Source organism: Strongyloides ratti (assembly GCF_001040885.1).
Source record: "Strongyloides ratti genome assembly S_ratti_ED321, chromosome : 2".
NCBI lineage: Eukaryota > Metazoa > Nematoda > Chromadorea > Rhabditida > Strongyloididae > Strongyloides > Strongyloides ratti.
The window spans coordinates 2,312,132-2,332,184 of record NC_037308.1 but is presented as its reverse complement, the minus strand read 5'-3'; the positions used below and the strand labels follow the sequence as shown (position 1 = coordinate 2,332,184).

The window sequence follows — 20,053 nt, the reverse complement described above, 5'->3', positions numbered from 1 at the left end:
AAATGAAATCTTATAGAGAAAATTGTATGTACATATGTTTTATGGAAAATGAATCAAAGTAAACAATAACTAATGATGCAAAGTTTGACAGTTTCTTTTTCCAATAATACTTATATATTAATAAATAGTCGTTATAATAGAGTGCCACATAAATAGAGTATTTTCTACTACCATTATTGTTATAAAATGCTACTATAATAAAGAAACATTTATTATTTAAGTTAGTGTGGTAGGGTAAGTTAAGAAAGTAATTAAATAGATAAAGTACAGCATTTGTTAGATAAAAAAGTTAATGGGCTTGCCTATCAATTTAATATTAAATATTAAAAAAATATTTTAATATAATTTTTTACGAATTAAAATTTGTTTTCTGGATAAGTATAATTATTAAATATTAAATAATTATAAATTTCTAGAATGATTAAAAAATTAGTGTTAAATTTTTCCTCTGATTTTTACGTTTATTTAGATTAAATAAAAAAATATATACATATATTTGCTACCAAATATGTTCTGTTATTTAGACAAAATATTTGTTTTAATTATTGTGAAAAAAAAAAAATTTATTCATCTAATAATATATATATAAAATAATAACTGTCAGACATTTATCTTTAAAAAATATTAAAATAAAATTTAAATATGACGATTATGTTTTCTTTACAAAAAAAAGTACCTTGTACAACCAATTTAGAAGTATATTTTGTAGATGAAAAAAGTTTTACTAACTGTACTTTTACATGTAATTTTCATATATTATTCTTTAATTATAAGAATAAAGAACACAATCATAAAAGATGATTTTATTATTCAAAGATATTTCTGTCAAATGGTAACAAAGTTCAATTTATTACAAAAAAAACATTCCATTAGAATTGTATATAAAGTAGCAAGAAATAATTTTGGCGGAAAGAAAACATTTGTTTCAATTGAGTGTAACCAAAAGAAGATTGCTTTATTTAGATTTTAAAATTCAATTGTAAGGTTTGCAATTTAGAAGAATTAATACTAGTATTTTTTTAGAAATTGTTTTTTGTCTACTATTTTTTGAGAACCAACAAGCAAAAAATCCAGTAATTTTTATATCAACAATTATGTTTTGATTTGATATATGAGTGGGTGTTATAAATTTTTTTTATATAATAAAAATTAATTTTCTTATATTTAGAATACACCATTTGATAAAAAGTATTATTTTAGTTACAATCTATTTTCATTTGTCTAGAAGTTATATTTATAAGGTAGTTAGAATATTGACATGTATTGTTAATTTAATTCAATATATGGTAAAAACTTTTGAAATGTCATATATTAATAAGTTGGAAACATTATTACCAAAATTTGTGCTATAATATTATGTGATAAATATAATTACAAAGCTAACAAATGTGCATAGAATGTATAAATGTTTACACAAATTATTTGAAAACAAATTGATAATTATATTAAAAAAAAAAGTAAAATAATTTTTGATTATTGCAAACTTTTTTTTAAAGGTGAAATTAAAGGAAAATATGGAAAAAAATTTTTAAATTATTTTTTTTATCTTTAATTTATATATGAAAAAAAAGTAAATAATATATTATCTAAATAATTTAACTTTTATATTTGATTTTGTTATCTTTAATAAACGTAAACATAACTGTTATTTTTTCTTTTATTAATTATTAAATTGTAAAAGAAAATTTGTGTTAAAAAAATCATAATGAAACAATATTGTTTTAATATCATATTGATAGGAAGTAAATTGTTAAAAAAAAATTAAATTATTTAATTATCCTTTAAAAGAACAATAATGTTTCTTTTAATATATTTTTATAATATAAAAGCATTCTAAATATTATTTAATTTATATCATGTTTAATAATAATGAAATTAATATTAATTATATATTTATATTTTACCTATTTTATGAATAAAATAAAAACACAAATGTCGTCTCGACCAATTACTAGAAGTTATTCATGGAATGGGGAGACTGTTTCACTAAAAAATTATGAACAAAAAGTTAATTCACCATTAAGAAGAACTAAATCATGGAATAAGGAAAATATAGATGTACTTGCAGCAAATCGTTATGCTGTTCTAGTTTATAACGTTGGTGGACAAACAATATATGAATGTAATGATTTCGTATTTCAATCCTATAATGATGCTAAATCTTATTCTAATTTATTACTGAAGAATTCACTTCTCAATAGTTTTAAAAAACCAAAAAATTGTTTATATAGAAAAAGGTCTCGTTTTGAAGTAATACCTTATGAGGTAAATGGTGAAAAAATTTATGAATGTGGTATTTATGGCTTTTTCAACTATAAAGATGCTAAAGATTATCAGAATCGGGTTTACTCAATGAAAATTAAAAACCCTAATGAAAAGCCTCAAAATTGTGTTTTAAAAACCAGTTATAAAAATGATGTTACTTGGTATAATGTTGGTGGTGAAAAAATTTATGAATGTGGTGATTATGGTTTTCATAATTATGCAGATGCTAAAAATTATTGCAGGGCGCTAAAACTCAACAATGGAATTGATTCCATTTGGAGACCTAAAGGTTACGCTTGTGAAAGTAGACGTAAACTAAAAGAATTTGATATAACTGATTATCTAGGACAAAACGCTGTTGGTATTAATGTTTGGAAAGGAGTATGGCATAATTATGATTATGAATACTTGTCTGCTCATGACTTTCTTAATCTAGCAAAAAAGGTAGTTGTAGCTATATACTTATTTACTCAATTTTAGATTTTGCAAGAAATAAATAGGTACAGAAAATTACATAGATCACAACCAATAAAGTTTAATAAAAAGTTAACTGTTATTGCTAATAGAGATGCAATGAAGATAGCTTTAAAAAAAACTTTAACTAAACCTTTTGATTCTAATTTATATGGAATGACATTTGGTTTATCATATTACCGTGCTGCATCTACCATAGTTATGAAATGGTATGAAGAAAGTAGTTATTACAGTTATAATCAAAATACTGGAATTCGAGGAACCCAAATGTTTACTCAAATGATTTGGAACAAATCAATTAGACTTGGAATTGGAATTGCAAGGATGGAGAATTTAATTATTGTTGTATGCAGATTTTGGCCAAAAGGAAATATAGCTGGTGAGTATAGACAAAATGTTCTTCCTTTAATAATTATTTGAATTAACTAAATTTTAAAAAAAAGTAATGTTATTTTTTAATTTAAATAATGAAAGAAAATATTGTAGAAAGTAATACTTACTTTTCATAACTAAAACTTGAACAACCATTCCATTAATTTGTATGTATCATAAAATTTGTACTAATCTTGTCTATATTACTAATTACTAAAGTAAAGTTTGTTACTTTTGATAAGTTATTATTTCATTCTTCTAAATTTAGTAATTTGTTAATACAAAAGATACTTAAATGTATTTTAGGCAATTAGAATTACTTACTTTTTCCAAAAAAATTGTTGGGTACATTTTTCTAGTGTTACAACAATAGTTTCATTAAAAAGAAATTTTATTTTACGGCATTTTTTTCATTAAATTTTAATAAAATTAAAAAAAAACCATTTCTGCAGATTCTGGAATACTAAATAAATTATGAATTTATAAAAATATATAACCCATTTTATTAAAATATTATAAAATAAATATTACTATAAATTCACTATTTAAAACTTGTTTATTATTTTTTGCCAATTACAAACAAATATTGCTTTTTCAATATTTTTTTTAGTTTGACAAGAATTTTTAAATTTTTTTTCTCGTTCTTGTAATTTAAAAAAAATTTAACTTTCTTGTTAACAAATATTTTTTATAATTATTAGTATAACATATTTTTATATTATTAACAAGAAATATTCTAACTACTCATAAAAAAAAATGTAACTGATAATTTTTTCTAATTTATTTTTTTTATATAAATAATATCAATATTGATATATCCTTTTAGGGCACAAAAGACGATACATGATAATTTCATATTTAAGTAAAAATTTTAATGAAATATGTAGTTAATTTAAAATGTTATTTTTAAAAAGTTTTATACTATGCGTCATATGTATTTTAAAATTTAATTTTGTCATGTTAATTCCAATGGCTAAAGTAAATAATGAACCAATTTCAATCACAGAAAATCAAATTTTACAAAAAAATTTAACTAGGAAAAAGTCATTGGAAACAAATCCTGCTTTAATTACAAGAACGTTTTATAAAGGAAAAGTAATGTTTATGTGTAATAAACAGTATTTTCATACATTAGAAGATGCAGAAGTTTGCTTTTGGAAATTACATCCAACAACAAAAAAACCTTTACCAAATAATCCATATAAAGATTTTGATATAAATAAATTATTAGGTACTAATAGTTTTACTAATCAAATTTGGCATCATGTATGGGATGGTTGTGATTATAAATGTTATTGTAAAAATAATTTTAAAGAAATGAAAACAAGAGTATGCTTATTATAATAATATAAAATTCTTTTTTTAGTTTTTAAAAGAAATGAATACATATAGACAGTATCATGGAGTCAAACCTGTTAAATTAAATTCTGAACTTACTTCATATGCTCAAAGACATGCTCAAAATCTTGCCAAACTTAAAATTATTGTACCTGATATATATAAACAATTTGGAGAAACTGTTGGAGTAGCAAATATTTTTGTAGCACCTATTATAGTTAAAAAGTGGTATGAAGAAATAAAAACTTATGATTTTTATCATAGCATGCCAAAAACAAAAAGTAATATGTTTACACAATTAGTTTGGTTATCAACTACTAATGTTGGTATTGGTATAGCAAAAAATGGTGAAAATATGTGGATAGTTGTTAAATATTATCCTAAAGGTAATATTAATGGTAAATATAAAAATAATGTTTTACCATTTATGGCAAAAAGTATTAAACAGTAGACAAAAATTTAAGTATTATGATAGGGAAAAATATATGTGTATAAAACTTTATAATTATATAAAAATTACAACGATAAAATATTTTTAAATTACTGAAAATTTTACAAATAATTATTTTTTAATTATATTATTCTAAATATAAGGCAAAATTAAGTATATTAAAGAATAACAACAATTAATTTATCTAAATCAAGAAAAAAAAACATTTATAACTTTTTTAAATTGTTACTATAAAAATTATTCTTTTAACTTTTATTATTAGAAAAAAAAATTTATACAATAAACAAACATTTTTTTTTTAATTAATTAGTTATAATTTTAAATGTATCATCATTAGTAAAGTATTTCTTTTTTTTATTTTCTTTAACACTTGACGATACACTTGATAATGATTCACTTTTTATAGTAGTAGATAAAGTGGGTAATTGAGTAATATTTTTTTCATTATTCATAGTTCCTTTTTTTTTTCTTAAAAATTTTCTATTATTAAAACGAAATAGCTGAGATACAAATGTACCATTTGTTGAACTAGAAGATGATGTAAATGAATCCATAGAATAATTACTAGACTTGTTAATATCTTTTTTTTCTTCTATTTTTTTTCTTTTTTTATTCATTCTAAGTAGAGTAATAACAAATACAATAAAGAAAAAAGTAACAATAACAATAAATGTTAACATCCATGATAATGGATTTGATGAACTAATAACAAAATTTCTAAAAGTAGAATCTCCAATAACATTTGACATAATTTTTGAATATTCTCTTTTAGAAAGTTTAAAATTTTGTTTTGTAACAAAAGTTGTGTTTAAAATTGTTTTATATGTACATTCAATTTTTACATCACTTATGTTATCATAATCTTTAAAAATTACTTGATTATCTTCAATTTCTATACTATATGGTAAATTAAGAATATTGCCAATAATTGTAAAGTTTTTATTATTTTCTATAAAATTTACCTTAATTTCTGTTATATTAGAAAATGATTCATATGATTGTTGACATCCAGCATATGAATCTCTATTTTTTTGTACTATACCTTCAATCAAATTTATTTCAGTATCATTTCCTGGTATAAAATAAACTTTCTTAAATGTTAAAATTTTTTTATCATAAAGCTCTTTACTTCTAGAATCCTTACAAATATATGACCCAAAATTATCCATTTTATATTTGTAAAAAATTATTTCATTTGATGTATTTTTTAAAATATTTTCTTGATTATCAATCTTTATTACAGTAAATTCAACAGCTTTAGAATAAAATTCATCAAGATTATTTTTATATTCTCCTTCAACTTTTGATAAACATTTAAATTCTTTTATCATTTCAAAATCTTCTTTTTGAATAAATTGATAAAAAATTTCATTATATGGATTATATTTAACTAAATTTATTGATCCTAATGTAGGTAAAATTGTGGCATTAATATTATTTTTCAATTTTAAAACACATTTAATATCTTTATATTCCCATTCAGGATCATATTCTTCAAATCCAAATTTTTTATATAAAAAAATAGTTTGACCAGCATATAACTTATAAATTTTACTAGAAGAAATTATAATTCTTTCCATTCTATTTTTAATCATATCATTTGTACTAGTTTTTGAAAAACTATAAATCAAATAGTTATTTTTATCGTTTCCATTATTGCATATTATATCATCATGTAAAGGATCAATTTCCTTAACATATTTTCTTTCATTTTCATCATCAATTAGATTATATCCAACTGATATATAATTTAATGTTGGTTGTTTAAGTTTTCCACAAGAGAAAAAACTTAATTTTGGATTTTTTTTAAAAACTGGAGTAATTATGTATGCATCTTCACTAAATGGATCTTTAAACCCATCATTTATTATATAGTCATCTGGTATATATTTGGTTGGTCCATTATTAGTTATCCAATTAATATAAGGACATAAACTAATTTTTATATTTGTTTCATGATAATTTATTTCATTTAAAACAATTATGTTACTTAATGATTTAATAATAATTAAAACAGCATATTCAACAGTATAAATATTTTTATTGTGATTTATTTTTTCATAGTTAATTTCTTTATCAAAAAATAAGTAGCCAATATTACATTTATGAACATTTAAAAATAGACCATGAATTTTAAAATCTACAAAATGGAAACTTCTTAAATTTTTATGAAAAAAAAAACCATGAAAGTCATTTAAATCTTCATTAAATATCATTAAACCATAAGTACGATTTGGATAGAATAATGGTTTTTGTATCTCTTCCCATTCAATATAAATAACTTTATGGTTTTTAAAATGAATATTTTCAAATTTTGTTTCATTTATCTTTAAATCTTCTAATTCGTGTAATTTGATATTCTTTGAAATCCAAGGAGGATACTTAAATGTTGTATATTTATATTCATGATAACGAATAGTCACATGCTCATTTATAACTACTTTTAATATAAATATTATCAATAAAATAAATAATAAAAAAACCTTCATTCTAAATATGAAATTAATTAATAAACATTTTTTTTTAAATATTATAAATCATATTTAAATTTATCATAAAAAATTTTAATATTTTAAGTTAATAACTTTTAAAAATTTTAATATTAATTTTAAATTAAATTTAAGTAAAATGTTTTTATTTATCGATAGTATTAGTATAAAAAATTAGATTTTTTTTTTGTATTTATAGTTATTAGCCTTTAAGAAAGGTATTAAATTTATAAAAAAAAATATTATTTCTTGATAATTCATAAACTTTTCACTTTTTCGGTGGCCTAATAAAGTTAAAATAATAAAATATTAATATAATAAGAAAAATAATTTACAAATATTATTTTTTATGATTCTTTTTCACTATTATCAGAACAATTATCAATGATAAATTTTCTAAAATCTTTCAAATGAGCTCTTGCAATTACAATAAGTTTTTGAGTATCATGTTTTTCAGCCATATCATTGAAAAATTTTATAACATCCGTAAAATCCATTGCATTTTCAATGATTATATATCTATTAGCTGTTAGTAATGATAAAGCAAAAAATAATTGAAAATATTTTGACAATCCTCCAACATTAGAACTCCAAATTATTTCCCAGAGACGATAGACACCATCATAGCTTAATTCTCTTTTGAAATCTAATAAAAACCAACGATAAGAAAAATAAAGATGAGTGAAATCGCCATGTGCCATTATCATAGTAAATAGTTCTGGATCTGTTACTTCAACTAAATGCCTAAGATATTTAAAATTATCATCCATTCCAGTTTCTTGAGGAAAATTGAGTCGCATTCTTTCCATTAATTTAGAGAAACACTCTAATACTATAACTTCATCTTCAAAAATAACTAATAGTGGTGCTGCAATATCACACATTCCTTGAACATAACCTTCTTCCAAATTTCTCCAAACATATGAACACATAATTCTTTTTAATTTTTTTAAATTAGAAGCTTTTTTAAAAAATTGATTTGATCTATCACATCTTTCAACATCTTTTTCTATTCTATGTAAATTTGTGCCAAAATTATTTATTAAATCTTCTTCTTCCTGATTTTTTTCATCACATTGTGTATCTTCATAAATTGTTTTAATTCCTTTATTACCACTATCAGAATCATCATTAAAAATTTCTCCAAAAGAGGTATTTTCAAAATGGTGACTATTAATAGAATTACTTTCACTATCATCATCCTCCTGAATACCACTACCATTAAAATGTCTTTGTCTGGCAGAGATAAATGCTTCCTTATCTCTTTGAATGACAATATTTTCAATTTCTAACCAATTTAATTTATCTTTATCATAATTAATTTTAAATATTTCAATTTTATCTTTTAATTCCTCATCCCAAGATAAAACTTGTAATAAATATAACCATGCTTCTTTTCTAATTTCATTATCAATACCATAATGATAAACTTTACCAATAAATGTTTCCCACAATTTTGGATTATTTTTATTTTCTCTTAAATAATTCCAATATTCTTTTGTTACCATTCCACTATTTGATTCTTCTATCTCTTCATCATCATACCATTTTATTTTATCAATTGTAACAATATTTAATAAATGTTTTCTAACTGTTTTTATATGTCTACAATAATTTAACCATCCAAGGAAAGCTCTTGTTAAGATACGTTGTTTCATAAATATTAATGCATTACTAATATTTGTTGTAACATTATCTTGAATCATAGATAAATCATCATCAACATCAATAGAATAATTTGTTGATTGTTCTGTAGATAATGATGTAATACTTTTATTTGACATAAATGCTGGAGCTGATTTTGGTAATTCAAAATTTGAATATTTTGATAAATTATTATTATTTATAGGGGTATTAAATGAAAAACCAGTACTTTGAAGTTTCATTTTTCCACTCATATCATATATCTTATTTTTCATTTGTGTATTAAAAATTACCCTAAAAATATAATCATTTACTTGTGTATTTTTTCCATCCTCTTCAGAGGTTACAGAAGATGCCTTTGATGTAGTATTACTTGATTTTTTTTTTAAATTTGGTAAATATTTTTCCTGTGTCTCTTTATCTTCAATCATTGGAGGATCTAATTTAAAGTAAGGATCAAGACATGATTCAAGTGTACCAATAAATTGTATTAAATTTTTAGAATTAACAAATGAAAATGATGCCTGTTGTGAACCATCTGTATCAACAAAAACAACAGTTGACATTCCTATATCATCTTTTTGATGAACATGTATATATGCTATATTTTTCATATTAAATGATATTACGTGTTTAGCTAATACTAATATATCCATTGGATGTGATGGTAACGTAAAAGGAAAAGCTGTTGTCGTCTGTGTTAAGCTTGATGATGAATTTGAAGTACTTGTCCCAGTTGTTGATTGAGAACTAAAATATTAAAAAATATATAAGTCATTTAATAAAATATAAAAAAATATATATATATTTATAAACATACTTATTTATATTCATTAATTCATTAGGAGTCCATTTAACAATAACAAAGCCAGAAAATTCTTTATGAAGAGATAGATATCCTTTTAGTATTTTATTATCATCAAAAGTTGATATAGATACATTATTTTTTCCATAAAGAAGAGTTAATTTATTATTCTGATGTAATGAGTAGACAAATTCTCTTCCTGATGGTGATGATGTATTAATAAAAGAATCAGCACTTTTTATGACACTTCCTCTTGTCCTGATCATCTAAAAATAAAAAAATTCCATGTTATTATATTATGTTTTTTTTTTTTCTGTACATCATACTTTTAGAAGTACAAATGTATATATTTGTTTTTTAATTAAACATTTATATAGATATAATGATAAAGTAGTATATATATATATTATTTAACTATGCAATATACATATATATATATATATGGGTTAAATATATATTTCTTCTTTTTTTTTTTTAAATATGATAAAGATATTTATAAAAGGTGGAACTTAAAGGTGTGTAAAAATATTATATAACAATAAATAATGAAAAAAAAAATATATTAGCATCAATATATAATGCTTTTTATTTTGAAAAAAAAAATGCCTTACAAAACATATATTTAAGAGATTAAAAAAGATAATTTTTTTTTATTTTTTGTGGGAAAAATAAAACATAAAAGAAAGGAAAGTTTCTTTTGTAAAGATTTATTATAATTAATATTTTGGAAATAAAAAAAAATAATAAGATAAAATTTTAATAACTATAGAAAAGTTATATTAATAAATTTAATTTCAAGATATATCTTATCATCTATAAATATATATAAAATTAATTAATTTAATTAAAATTATTGGCAAGAGAGATGAAAGAAGGAAATTACGTAGCAAAATAAAAAAAAGAAAGAAAATGTTTCATGTTTATTATTAAGAGAAAATATATAATTTAAGAAAAAATCTATTTATAAAGATTTAAGAAATTTTTATAAAAAGAATTTTTGATAAATTTAAAATTTTGTTTATATCTTTAAAAATATGTTTTATATTATGTGGGGAAAAGTTTCTTTATCATATCTATTTCATTAAGCGCAAAAATATATGTCTATATATATATATATATATGTGTGTAAAATGGCAAATATATATTTATTTATTTTATTAAAAAATATAAATTTTTTCTTTCATTTGCCATTAATTACCATTATATCCTTTTTATTTGATTTCTTATCTCTCTTTGGGTTAATTGTTGTTGATGAAAAAAAAAATAATGATAATAAATAGCTACAAATATTGTATTATATTATTATTATAAATATTAATAATGACTTATCCATTAATAATATATTATATAACTTATAAATGTACACTCTTTTTATAATATTTAATATAAATTAGAAAAAAAAAGAATTAAAAAGTAAATATTAATATAGTTTTTAAATTAAAATGTACTTATAATGTTTTGGTAAAAATATTAATTTAATATTCTATTAATCTTATGGTAATAATATATCTTAATAAATATGTACAAAGAAAAAAGAATTTAATTGAAATTTTTATGACATTTTTAATGTAATAAAAACACTCACCGATAATGGAGGCCTTCTACTGGATTTTGGTGTCTTATTGATATTTATCATTGAAAGGTTTCCTGAATTAGGAACAGATGAATTAGAAGGAAAAGAAGTTTTTCTCTCTTCTGATTTTATATCTGTTTTCACTAATAAATCATTACTTTTTTTATGTGATGTATCATTTTTTATAATAGAATTTTCTACTTTTTCATTAATATTATTATCATTTTTTAATATAATATCTTCCATTGTATTAGTAAAAAAAGTATTCTCATTTTGATTATGATGATCTTTCCAATTTATATTTATTGTTGAAGATAATGATTCCATTTCTAATTAAAAATTAATTAATAATTTATATAAAATAAATTTTAGATATATTTATACAAGATAGTAAAAATATGTCTTATATTATTTGTTTAAGTGTAATGATAAAATTTCAATAGTGAAATAATTTAAAACTAAAATTGACATTGTTAAATAACAAAAATTTTTAATAAACAAAAAAAAAGTATAGACAATAAAATAAATAGTAAAGAAATAGGTGGATATTCTTAATATTAATGGTAAAAAAAAATAAGAAAAAAATATTTAATAAAGTGAATGTTAGAATTAAACTAAATTTTAAAAAAAAATGTTAAAATGATTATAAACTTTACATTTTTAATTTACCATAAGGGCATAAATTTATCAAATGTATGAAAAAAGCATATCTCATCATACGACATATATCTAAAAGAAATAAATATATTTTATAATTTTAATATTCTTAAAATTTAGGTACTTATAAAATTATATCTACCAAGCTATGCTTGAAATAAAAATATTTTAGACATTAATATTATGTCATTTTATAAGTCATTTACTATTCATTTTAACCACATAATAATAATAATAATAATTTTATGTTTATATATACAAAGAAAAATAATAAACCATTTGGTTATATGTAGTAAAATTAATATAATAATTTTATAATGTTAAATTATTTCCTTTCTTTACAAAGAATAACAAATAATAATTAACAGCTGAAGTATTTGGTAACATATTTTAACTGTGAAATATTTATATGTGAATAAAGATATGCTAAATAGTTATGGCTAATGAAATATGAAATATAATTTTAAAGAAAAAAACATAGTTTTAACAAATATATATTAAATGAATATTATACTACTTTAAGTATGTATAATTAAAGGTTTTTTTTTTTTTAATTTAGTTGTTTCCTAAATAAAAATTAATGTTTATAATAATAATTAATGTATAATATTCATCTTAAAATTTTATATAATTATTTTATTAAAATAATAAAAGTTCAAACAACAATTTTTTTAAATATATCAAAGTTAGTATTAAAAATTTTTTCAATAAAAAAAAAATTTATGCCATTAAAATACTAGTAAATAAATTAATAAAAAAAATGACATAAAATAAATGTATATTATTGGATAAATATATCAAAGAAAAAAAAATAAAGAGCAATTTTAAAATAATATTACATAACCCGTAATTTTATGCATTCATACATAGACTATCCATCTTCTTACAATAACACAATTTTATTATACTTACAATTTATACTATTTTTATTGATATATAATATTGAAAAGCCAAAAGCAACTAAAATATATACAAATAAATGTATATATTCATACATTATATCATTCTTCAAACAATTTCTACAATGACATCATTATTAGATTAGCTTTTTATTCTTAAAATTTTAGGCAATATCATTATATCATAATGAATTTTTTTAATATATAGTAACTAAAATAATAACTTGATATATATTTTTTTACTTCAACAAGATTTTTTTTTTCCCTAATCATAAAAAAAAATATTATATTATTTTATAATTTAATATGTTTTTTTTTATAAAATATTTTATGTATATTTTTTTTTGTATTTTTAACAAAAAAAAAAGAAGTTACGATTCTATTTCCTTATGTATATATGTGACTTTTAAGTATTATTGAGCAATTTAAATAATTACATAAAAGCATAAAGATAGAATTAAAAGTTATCTTCATAATATATAAAGAAATATATTTAAGAAAATTATTTTTTCCTTAAAAAAAATATGTTTATTTAAGAGGAAAAAAAAGATTATTCAAATGTTAATAGAATAAAGGATGTTAGAAATTAAATTTACCTTTACACTTTATTATATACAGTTTTTTTTTTCAAAAATATAAAAGTCATAAATATTGTAAAAATTTTTTTTTTCTTTAATATATTTTTTATATATAAATAAATTTATTTTATATGGAGTCAAAAATTAAAATTATAGACTTTATTACTGAAACTTTATATTTACTTCCTTCTTTTAAAGGCAAATAATTTTTTTATAATTTTAGTTTTATGTCAATAGAAGAAACAAATAAGAGTATTTTTTTTTATTATTTTCTTTTATTAATAAATTGATAGTGATTATAAAATTTTTGAGAGAAATAAATATGCTGTATATTTACTTAAAAGTATAATGAAAACAATTTTCAATTTTAGAAAAAAAAAATATAGATACATTAATTTTTGAAATAAATTACTTGAACAGAAGTATAAAATAAATTGAAAAAGTTTCTTTTTCCTTATATATTGATGTTAACAAAATGAATTATAGTATTGAAAAGATAATGCAATGAAAAGTTTACTTTAAATAAAATTAAAAAATGTTTTTTCGTGTATATTAAAAAAAAGGAAATTTCAATGAAACTTTTCATTTATAAGTGACAATATCACTCTTTTTGTAATAATATTAAAATTTTTTTTATTAAATATTTTTGTATAACTAGAGTTTTTTTTTTTTTTTTTTAATTTTCTCCAAAAAGTTTTTTTTTAAAAGAAATAACTAATTTAACATTTTTACTTGAAATTAATTTCTAGGCCATTTTATTTACTTATGTGTAAAATTTCAATAGAAAATCATTTATTTAAAAATTATTTTAAAAATTTTAAAAAAATTAATAAAAAAATTATCTTCACTGTTATCTCAGGAACCTATTGACTTAATGTAATAAATTACAGTCATTCGACAGATAATTGTGATTCCCAGAGAAATATTTTTTCGATATTTGGCCAAATATGTTTTTTCGAAAAAAGTGTCACGGCCATTCGAAATTGTTTTGGGCCAAAATCTTGCCAAAAAAAAAAGTTTTTTTTAAACTTCTTTTTTTTATTTAATTTTTTTTTTGAAAAGTGAATTGTTTGGCCATTCTTTACCCATGTATAAAATTTCATTCAAATATCATTTATTTTGAAAAAAATGGCATTTTTGCGTTCTTGGAACCATAGTTATGTGAAGATCAAATTTGTTCTGAACAAATATTCGATTTCCAAATAATCAGGGTAATTTGTTATTCCAAGAAAGTTAATTTTTTTTTAAATTTGTAAATCAAAAAAAAAAAAAAGTTTATCAACTCCAATTTCGCCTATTATACTATTAATATTATTATTAATAATTATTTAAGGATTATATTTTTTCAAATAATATGATTAAAATAAAAAAAAAATAAATCACAACATTTTCTTTACTTCCACAATATTCTTTTTTTTTCTATCTAATCAGGAATAAAAAGTGGAATTTTAGGAATAGTCTCCAATAATAAAACATATTCACTTAAATAAGAATTATTATCTAATTGTTGTTTATCCAGTCGCCAATGAAGTCCTAATTTATGATAAAGGCGATTATTTTCAAAATCCAATGTTTTTTCAATAGCACAAATTGTCTAAAAAAAAAAGTTATGTATAATAATTTAAGAACAAAAGAAACTTACTCTTTTATTTAAAAAAACAACAGGCCACAGTGAACAACCAAGTGTACAACAACAAAAAAAGATTCCACAAAGAAACCAACGAAAATTCCATGGTACTGTATGCCTTAAAATTTTATTAACACTTCTTAAGGTATGTTCTAATTCTTCTGGTGCAACTTTTCCAGTTAAAGATAATGGAAATTCATCCTCATCAAAGTGAGAATTTAAACCAAAACTATAAATTTATAAAAAAAAAAGTTAAATATTTTTTAATACATTAATTAAAATAAAAAACATACATTGTTATACTACCATGTCCCCGAATACAGATAGGTTGGATTTTTGGTAATTCACTCGTGTAGTCAGGTAGAACTTCAATACTATCGTTGTCATCGGAATGTAAAACTGATATCTCGTCTTCAACCATTTGATTTTAATAATATAATAACAATAATAATAATAAATATATTTCTAAGTTTTTTTTTATTTCTTTTTTAACTGCATATATATATACATATGGAAGAGAGATGGACAAATAAATATATACAGTATAGAGAGAGATATAAATATAATCTTTGTGTATCTTTATATTAATTCTATCTTTTTTATCTAAATTATAGAAAAATAATTAATAATAAAAAAAAAATTGGCATTTAAAAAGGTGATAAAAATAGAACTATTAAAAAAAAATCCTACGCATTATTAAAGTTTTACTATAATCAAGAATAAAATATTTTTATATAATCATAAGTATATTATTATTATATAATTTAAATTAATATGTAAAATTTATTTAAAAATCTTTAAGATGAATCTTAAAATTAAAAAAAAAAATAAATATATTACAAAAAATTAGTTAAAAATATATATTATGTTTTTAATCTCCTTTTTATAAAAAAATTATTTTAATACTATTTTTTTTTTTATTATTTATAACATCATCGAAAGATAACATTTCCATATCTTTGGGTGGAAAAATGTATTATATTAGACATCTTTTAAAACAAGGTAATAAAATGATATATATATATATAAAGAAAAAAATAATAAGAAATTTAAAATGTAAATATAAAAAAAAAATAATTTTTAATAATAACTAGTACCTTAAAAAATATATTAAATATACACATAATATAGATATGAAATTGGAAAAAAAAAGGAGAAACATGTATAAATAGAAAAATAACTATAATAAAAATTGTTTTTAATTGTAGAAAATATATATATATATAAAAGAAGATCATTGTAAAATGATGATAATATAAACACATTGAGGTTAATTCAAATATTTTGATAAGATAGAGTTTTTGACAAAAAAAAAAAAAAAAATAATATAACATATATATATTTAAAAGTTATAATAAAGACATAAAAATTTAATTTGTTATCTTTTAAAGAATTATATTCTATTAAACTATTGTTAATATTATATATCAATTGGTCAATTTAAAATATATATCACTAAAATATATAAACATATCATATAACTAAAACATATATTATTGTTATTATTATTGGGTCCATTTTAAAAAAGAAGAAGTACTAAATTTATGCATATGATTATATATATATATAATAATAAATTTTCAACACTTCATTGAAGAACTTTGTTATCCAATGGGGTAATATGCATATATACAACATACAATATATGTAAAATAGTTAACAAATTTTTATAAATTTAAAATATCTAAATATATATAAATAAATTAGCTTCTCCTATAACTTTTATTCATTTTTACTCGTGAAAAAAAAATAATACTTTAGTAAAAAAGAAAGATTAGATTTAAAAATATAATTAATTTTTTTGTTATCGAAATCAATAAAAAAAAATTAGAGATAAAATAAGTGGTAAACAAAAAAAAGTTAAAACAAAAAATATTGTTTAGTACTAGAAAAGAGAGAGATTTTATTTTATAAATAATAAAGAGAATAAAGTAATCAGTAAATAATAGTTATTAAGATAGAAAAAGTTCAGTTAAATGAGGAAGCAGGAAGTATAATGAAAAAAAAGTAGATTATGATTTTTTACTTAAAACACATTAAAATGAATTATTATATTATATAACTATTATATATAAAAAAAATCTAGTATAATAAATTTTAAATGTTTAGTTAAATAAAAAAAAATTAGATGAAAAACTTTTCTATGAATATATATTGTAATTCTGATAATTTGAAAAGTGATTTTTATAAAAATTTATATTTTCCTAAATGATAAATAAAGAATAAGAGAGAGAGAAAAAGTAAATTTTTTATAAATAGAAAATAGAAAAAAAAAAGTAAAAATTAAAAAAAAGAAGAAATAAAGTATTTTAGTGTAATGAAAATATATATACATGAAAAAGAAGAGATAGGGAAATATTTAAATATGATATTATTTATATATTATGAAGATATATATGTAATAATTTTATGATTGATAATTTATATAATATTTTAAACAAATTGATATATATATATATATTTAAAAAATAAATTAGTAATAAAATAGTATAAAAATAGAAAGAAAATTATATACAAATGATGTGATTTATTGTGTTACTATCTTACAATTAAACAATATAAATAAGAATCACTAGTTTATATTAAAAGTTACTATAGACAAACTTTTATGTGGCCTTAAGGGTACATAAAATAACTTTATTTTTAAATTCATGATGTAAAGATCATTTAAAATAAAGTACTATGAATAATTTCATTCAATTGAATAATAAAATAAGTTAAAAAAAAATATTACATTGATATTAAATGTCAATGATGCATCATAACATCTGTTTTATATAGCATTTTACAATTATTAAAAATTAATAACTATTTCGTTTCAAGACAGGAATGTTGATTTATTCATTCTACAAGATAAAAGTACTACTTCTTATCAAACATTATTTTGTATATAATATTTAAATATTCTCCTGTAAAATTTTATTTCTTATCAAAAAAAAAAAAAGAAATTATCTTTTTTTTTAACTAGTTAATTTTTTTATCATCTTTAATAAAGATAAACATATTTTAAAAGAAAAATTTTTACATATACTTGAAATATTATATCATTTTAATTTTGTTTTATTTTATATTTTTTCAATTATTATTATGGTAGTAACACTTTTCTTTACTAACTAACCTTTTATTTTTTACCATTGAAATAATAATAATATATATATAAATGTAAATTAAGAAAGAACTTAGAATGTCCTTTGTTAATATAAATTTTTAGGGAAAAAAACAGAAAAATAATAATTTAGTTAACTATTCTTTGATATAATTATAAGAAGAAAAAAAAAAATTATTCTCCCATTTAAATTAAATTTTATTATTTTAAAAGAGTTAAAAAAAAAGAAAGAATATTTGAAAAATAAAGAAGAGGGATGTTTATGAAAAAAAAAAGAATGATTGTATATATGTATGTATTGAAACAAAATTAGAAATATGTATATTACATATAATAAGTATACAAATACTTTGAATATTCTTAAAATCTCAAAGAATATTTATTAACAATTGAAAAGGAAATGTTTCAAATAACCTTTTTCTTTAACATTGTTTTACAATTTCATGGTACAATAAAAATTTAAAATTCACAATATATGTTTAGAAAATTAAAATAAGTATTTTCTTTCTTTAACCTTATTATTTAATTTAATTTTTTGAAGTTTCCTAATTAAAGAAATTTATATCTACGTATTTATCATTTCCTTTTTAAAATTTTTTATTTTCTGTCAAATGTTTAACTATTCTAAATTAGTAATGTGAAAACTTCTTTTAATCAAAATTGTAATATAATGTTAATATAATAATGGATCGAGAAAGGTTATCTTTGAATAATATAAAGAATATGTAATAAAAATGTGATAATAATAATAAAAATGATAAACAATAATGTAATTTTTGCCATTGATATGTATAATTTTTTTTTAAAAATAATCTGGTAAAAATGTTATCTTTCTTAATGGTGATAAGTTTAAAAAAAAAAAAGATGTGGTTTATGATTAATTATTTTATACTAAATAAATGTATTTATATAATAGGTAATTTTATTAATATATATATATATATATATATATATAAATAGGTAGAAGAAAAGATATTGATAAACAAATAGAAAAGTAATTCATCTGATGACTGTTTTCAATGAACTATGTATATTATTGTTAATAATCAACAATATTTTGTGTTATAATGTCAAATGACAAATGATTGTTAATATGTACAAAATAGTTTTAAAGGTAATCAACATATAATTTTTGGCGGTAATAGAAATTTTATATTCTCTTAATAATATAGATAAAGATATCTAAAATATATGATATATAACATCTTGAAGACAGCAGATGGAGTCAAGAAAAGATAGAATTAAAACAAGAGGAGAAAAAGTACACATCAAATCTGTCAATTTATTTTAGGGTAAAATAACAACATAAACATAGATAATTGACGCATGACTTTTAAAATATATATGTAACTATTACTAAAACTCTTTTTTTTTTATCATAATATTAACCCTAAAAATAAATTTATATTACATATTTAAAATGGTATTTTTAATATAAATTTAAATAAATAATTTATATAAGCAAGATGATTGAAAGTACCAAAATACGAATAAACATTAGTTTTTATCATAAAATAACTTTTTTTTTAATATAAAATAAATATCAGATAACATATGTTATATAAAATTTTTTTTTTAAATATATTCCTAAAAGTGTCCGTATAGAAAAAGTTGATTTAAACAAATCTCTTTTTCTTTTCCTATATATATTCTAATTAAGGGTGGTAAATAAATTTATTTTTTTTTATATTTTAAATGATAGAAGAAGAAAAAAAATTTTTTTTTTCTAAGAACTTAAAATAAAAAGAAAAAAGAGAGATGCAAGAAAAAAAAAG

At 19.1% G+C, this 20,053-nt stretch overlaps 5 protein-coding genes across 5 annotated transcripts; 2 read left to right on the top strand and 3 right to left on the bottom strand.

The window, feature by feature from the left end:
- Positions 1-1,911: 1,911 nt before the first annotated feature.
- SRAE_2000073200 (CAP domain-containing protein) lies at positions 1,912-3,159 on the top strand (the record flags this gene model as incomplete). Its single annotated transcript, XM_024651601.1, has 2 exons — positions 1,912-2,709; positions 2,746-3,159. The coding sequence occupies 2 exons, from the start codon at positions 1,912-1,914 to the stop codon at positions 3,157-3,159; spliced, it is 1,212 nt and encodes a 403-aa protein (XP_024505262.1).
- Positions 3,160-4,068: 909 nt separating this feature from the next.
- SRAE_2000073100 (CAP domain-containing protein) lies at positions 4,069-4,900 on the top strand (the record flags this gene model as incomplete). The annotated part of the gene is made up of 2 exons (XM_024651600.1): positions 4,069-4,440; positions 4,478-4,900. 2 exons carry the CDS (start codon positions 4,069-4,071, stop codon positions 4,898-4,900), a joined length of 795 nt encoding a protein of 264 aa, XP_024505261.1.
- Positions 4,901-5,202: 302 nt separating this feature from the next.
- SRAE_2000073000 (Hypothetical protein) lies at positions 5,203-7,389 on the bottom strand (the record flags this gene model as incomplete). The annotated part of the gene is made up of 1 exon (XM_024651599.1): positions 5,203-7,389. One exon carries the CDS (start codon positions 7,387-7,389, stop codon positions 5,203-5,205), a length of 2,187 nt encoding a protein of 728 aa, XP_024505260.1.
- Positions 7,390-7,736: 347 nt separating this feature from the next.
- Positions 7,737-13,065, bottom strand: SRAE_2000072900 (Small G protein signaling modulator 2; the record flags this gene model as incomplete). Its single annotated transcript, XM_024651598.1, has 4 exons — positions 7,737-9,783; positions 9,854-10,104; positions 11,424-11,698; positions 12,981-13,065. 4 exons carry the CDS (start codon positions 13,063-13,065, stop codon positions 7,737-7,739), a joined length of 2,658 nt encoding a protein of 885 aa, XP_024505259.1.
- A 1,903-nt stretch (positions 13,066-14,968) lies between these two features.
- On the bottom strand, positions 14,969-15,593 carry SRAE_2000072800 (Golgin subfamily A member 7/ERF4 domain-containing protein; the record flags this gene model as incomplete). Its single annotated transcript, XM_024651597.1, has 3 exons — positions 14,969-15,139; positions 15,188-15,401; positions 15,466-15,593. The coding sequence occupies 3 exons, from the start codon at positions 15,591-15,593 to the stop codon at positions 14,969-14,971; spliced, it is 513 nt and encodes a 170-aa protein (XP_024505258.1).
- Positions 15,594-20,053: the final 4,460 nt, after the last annotated feature.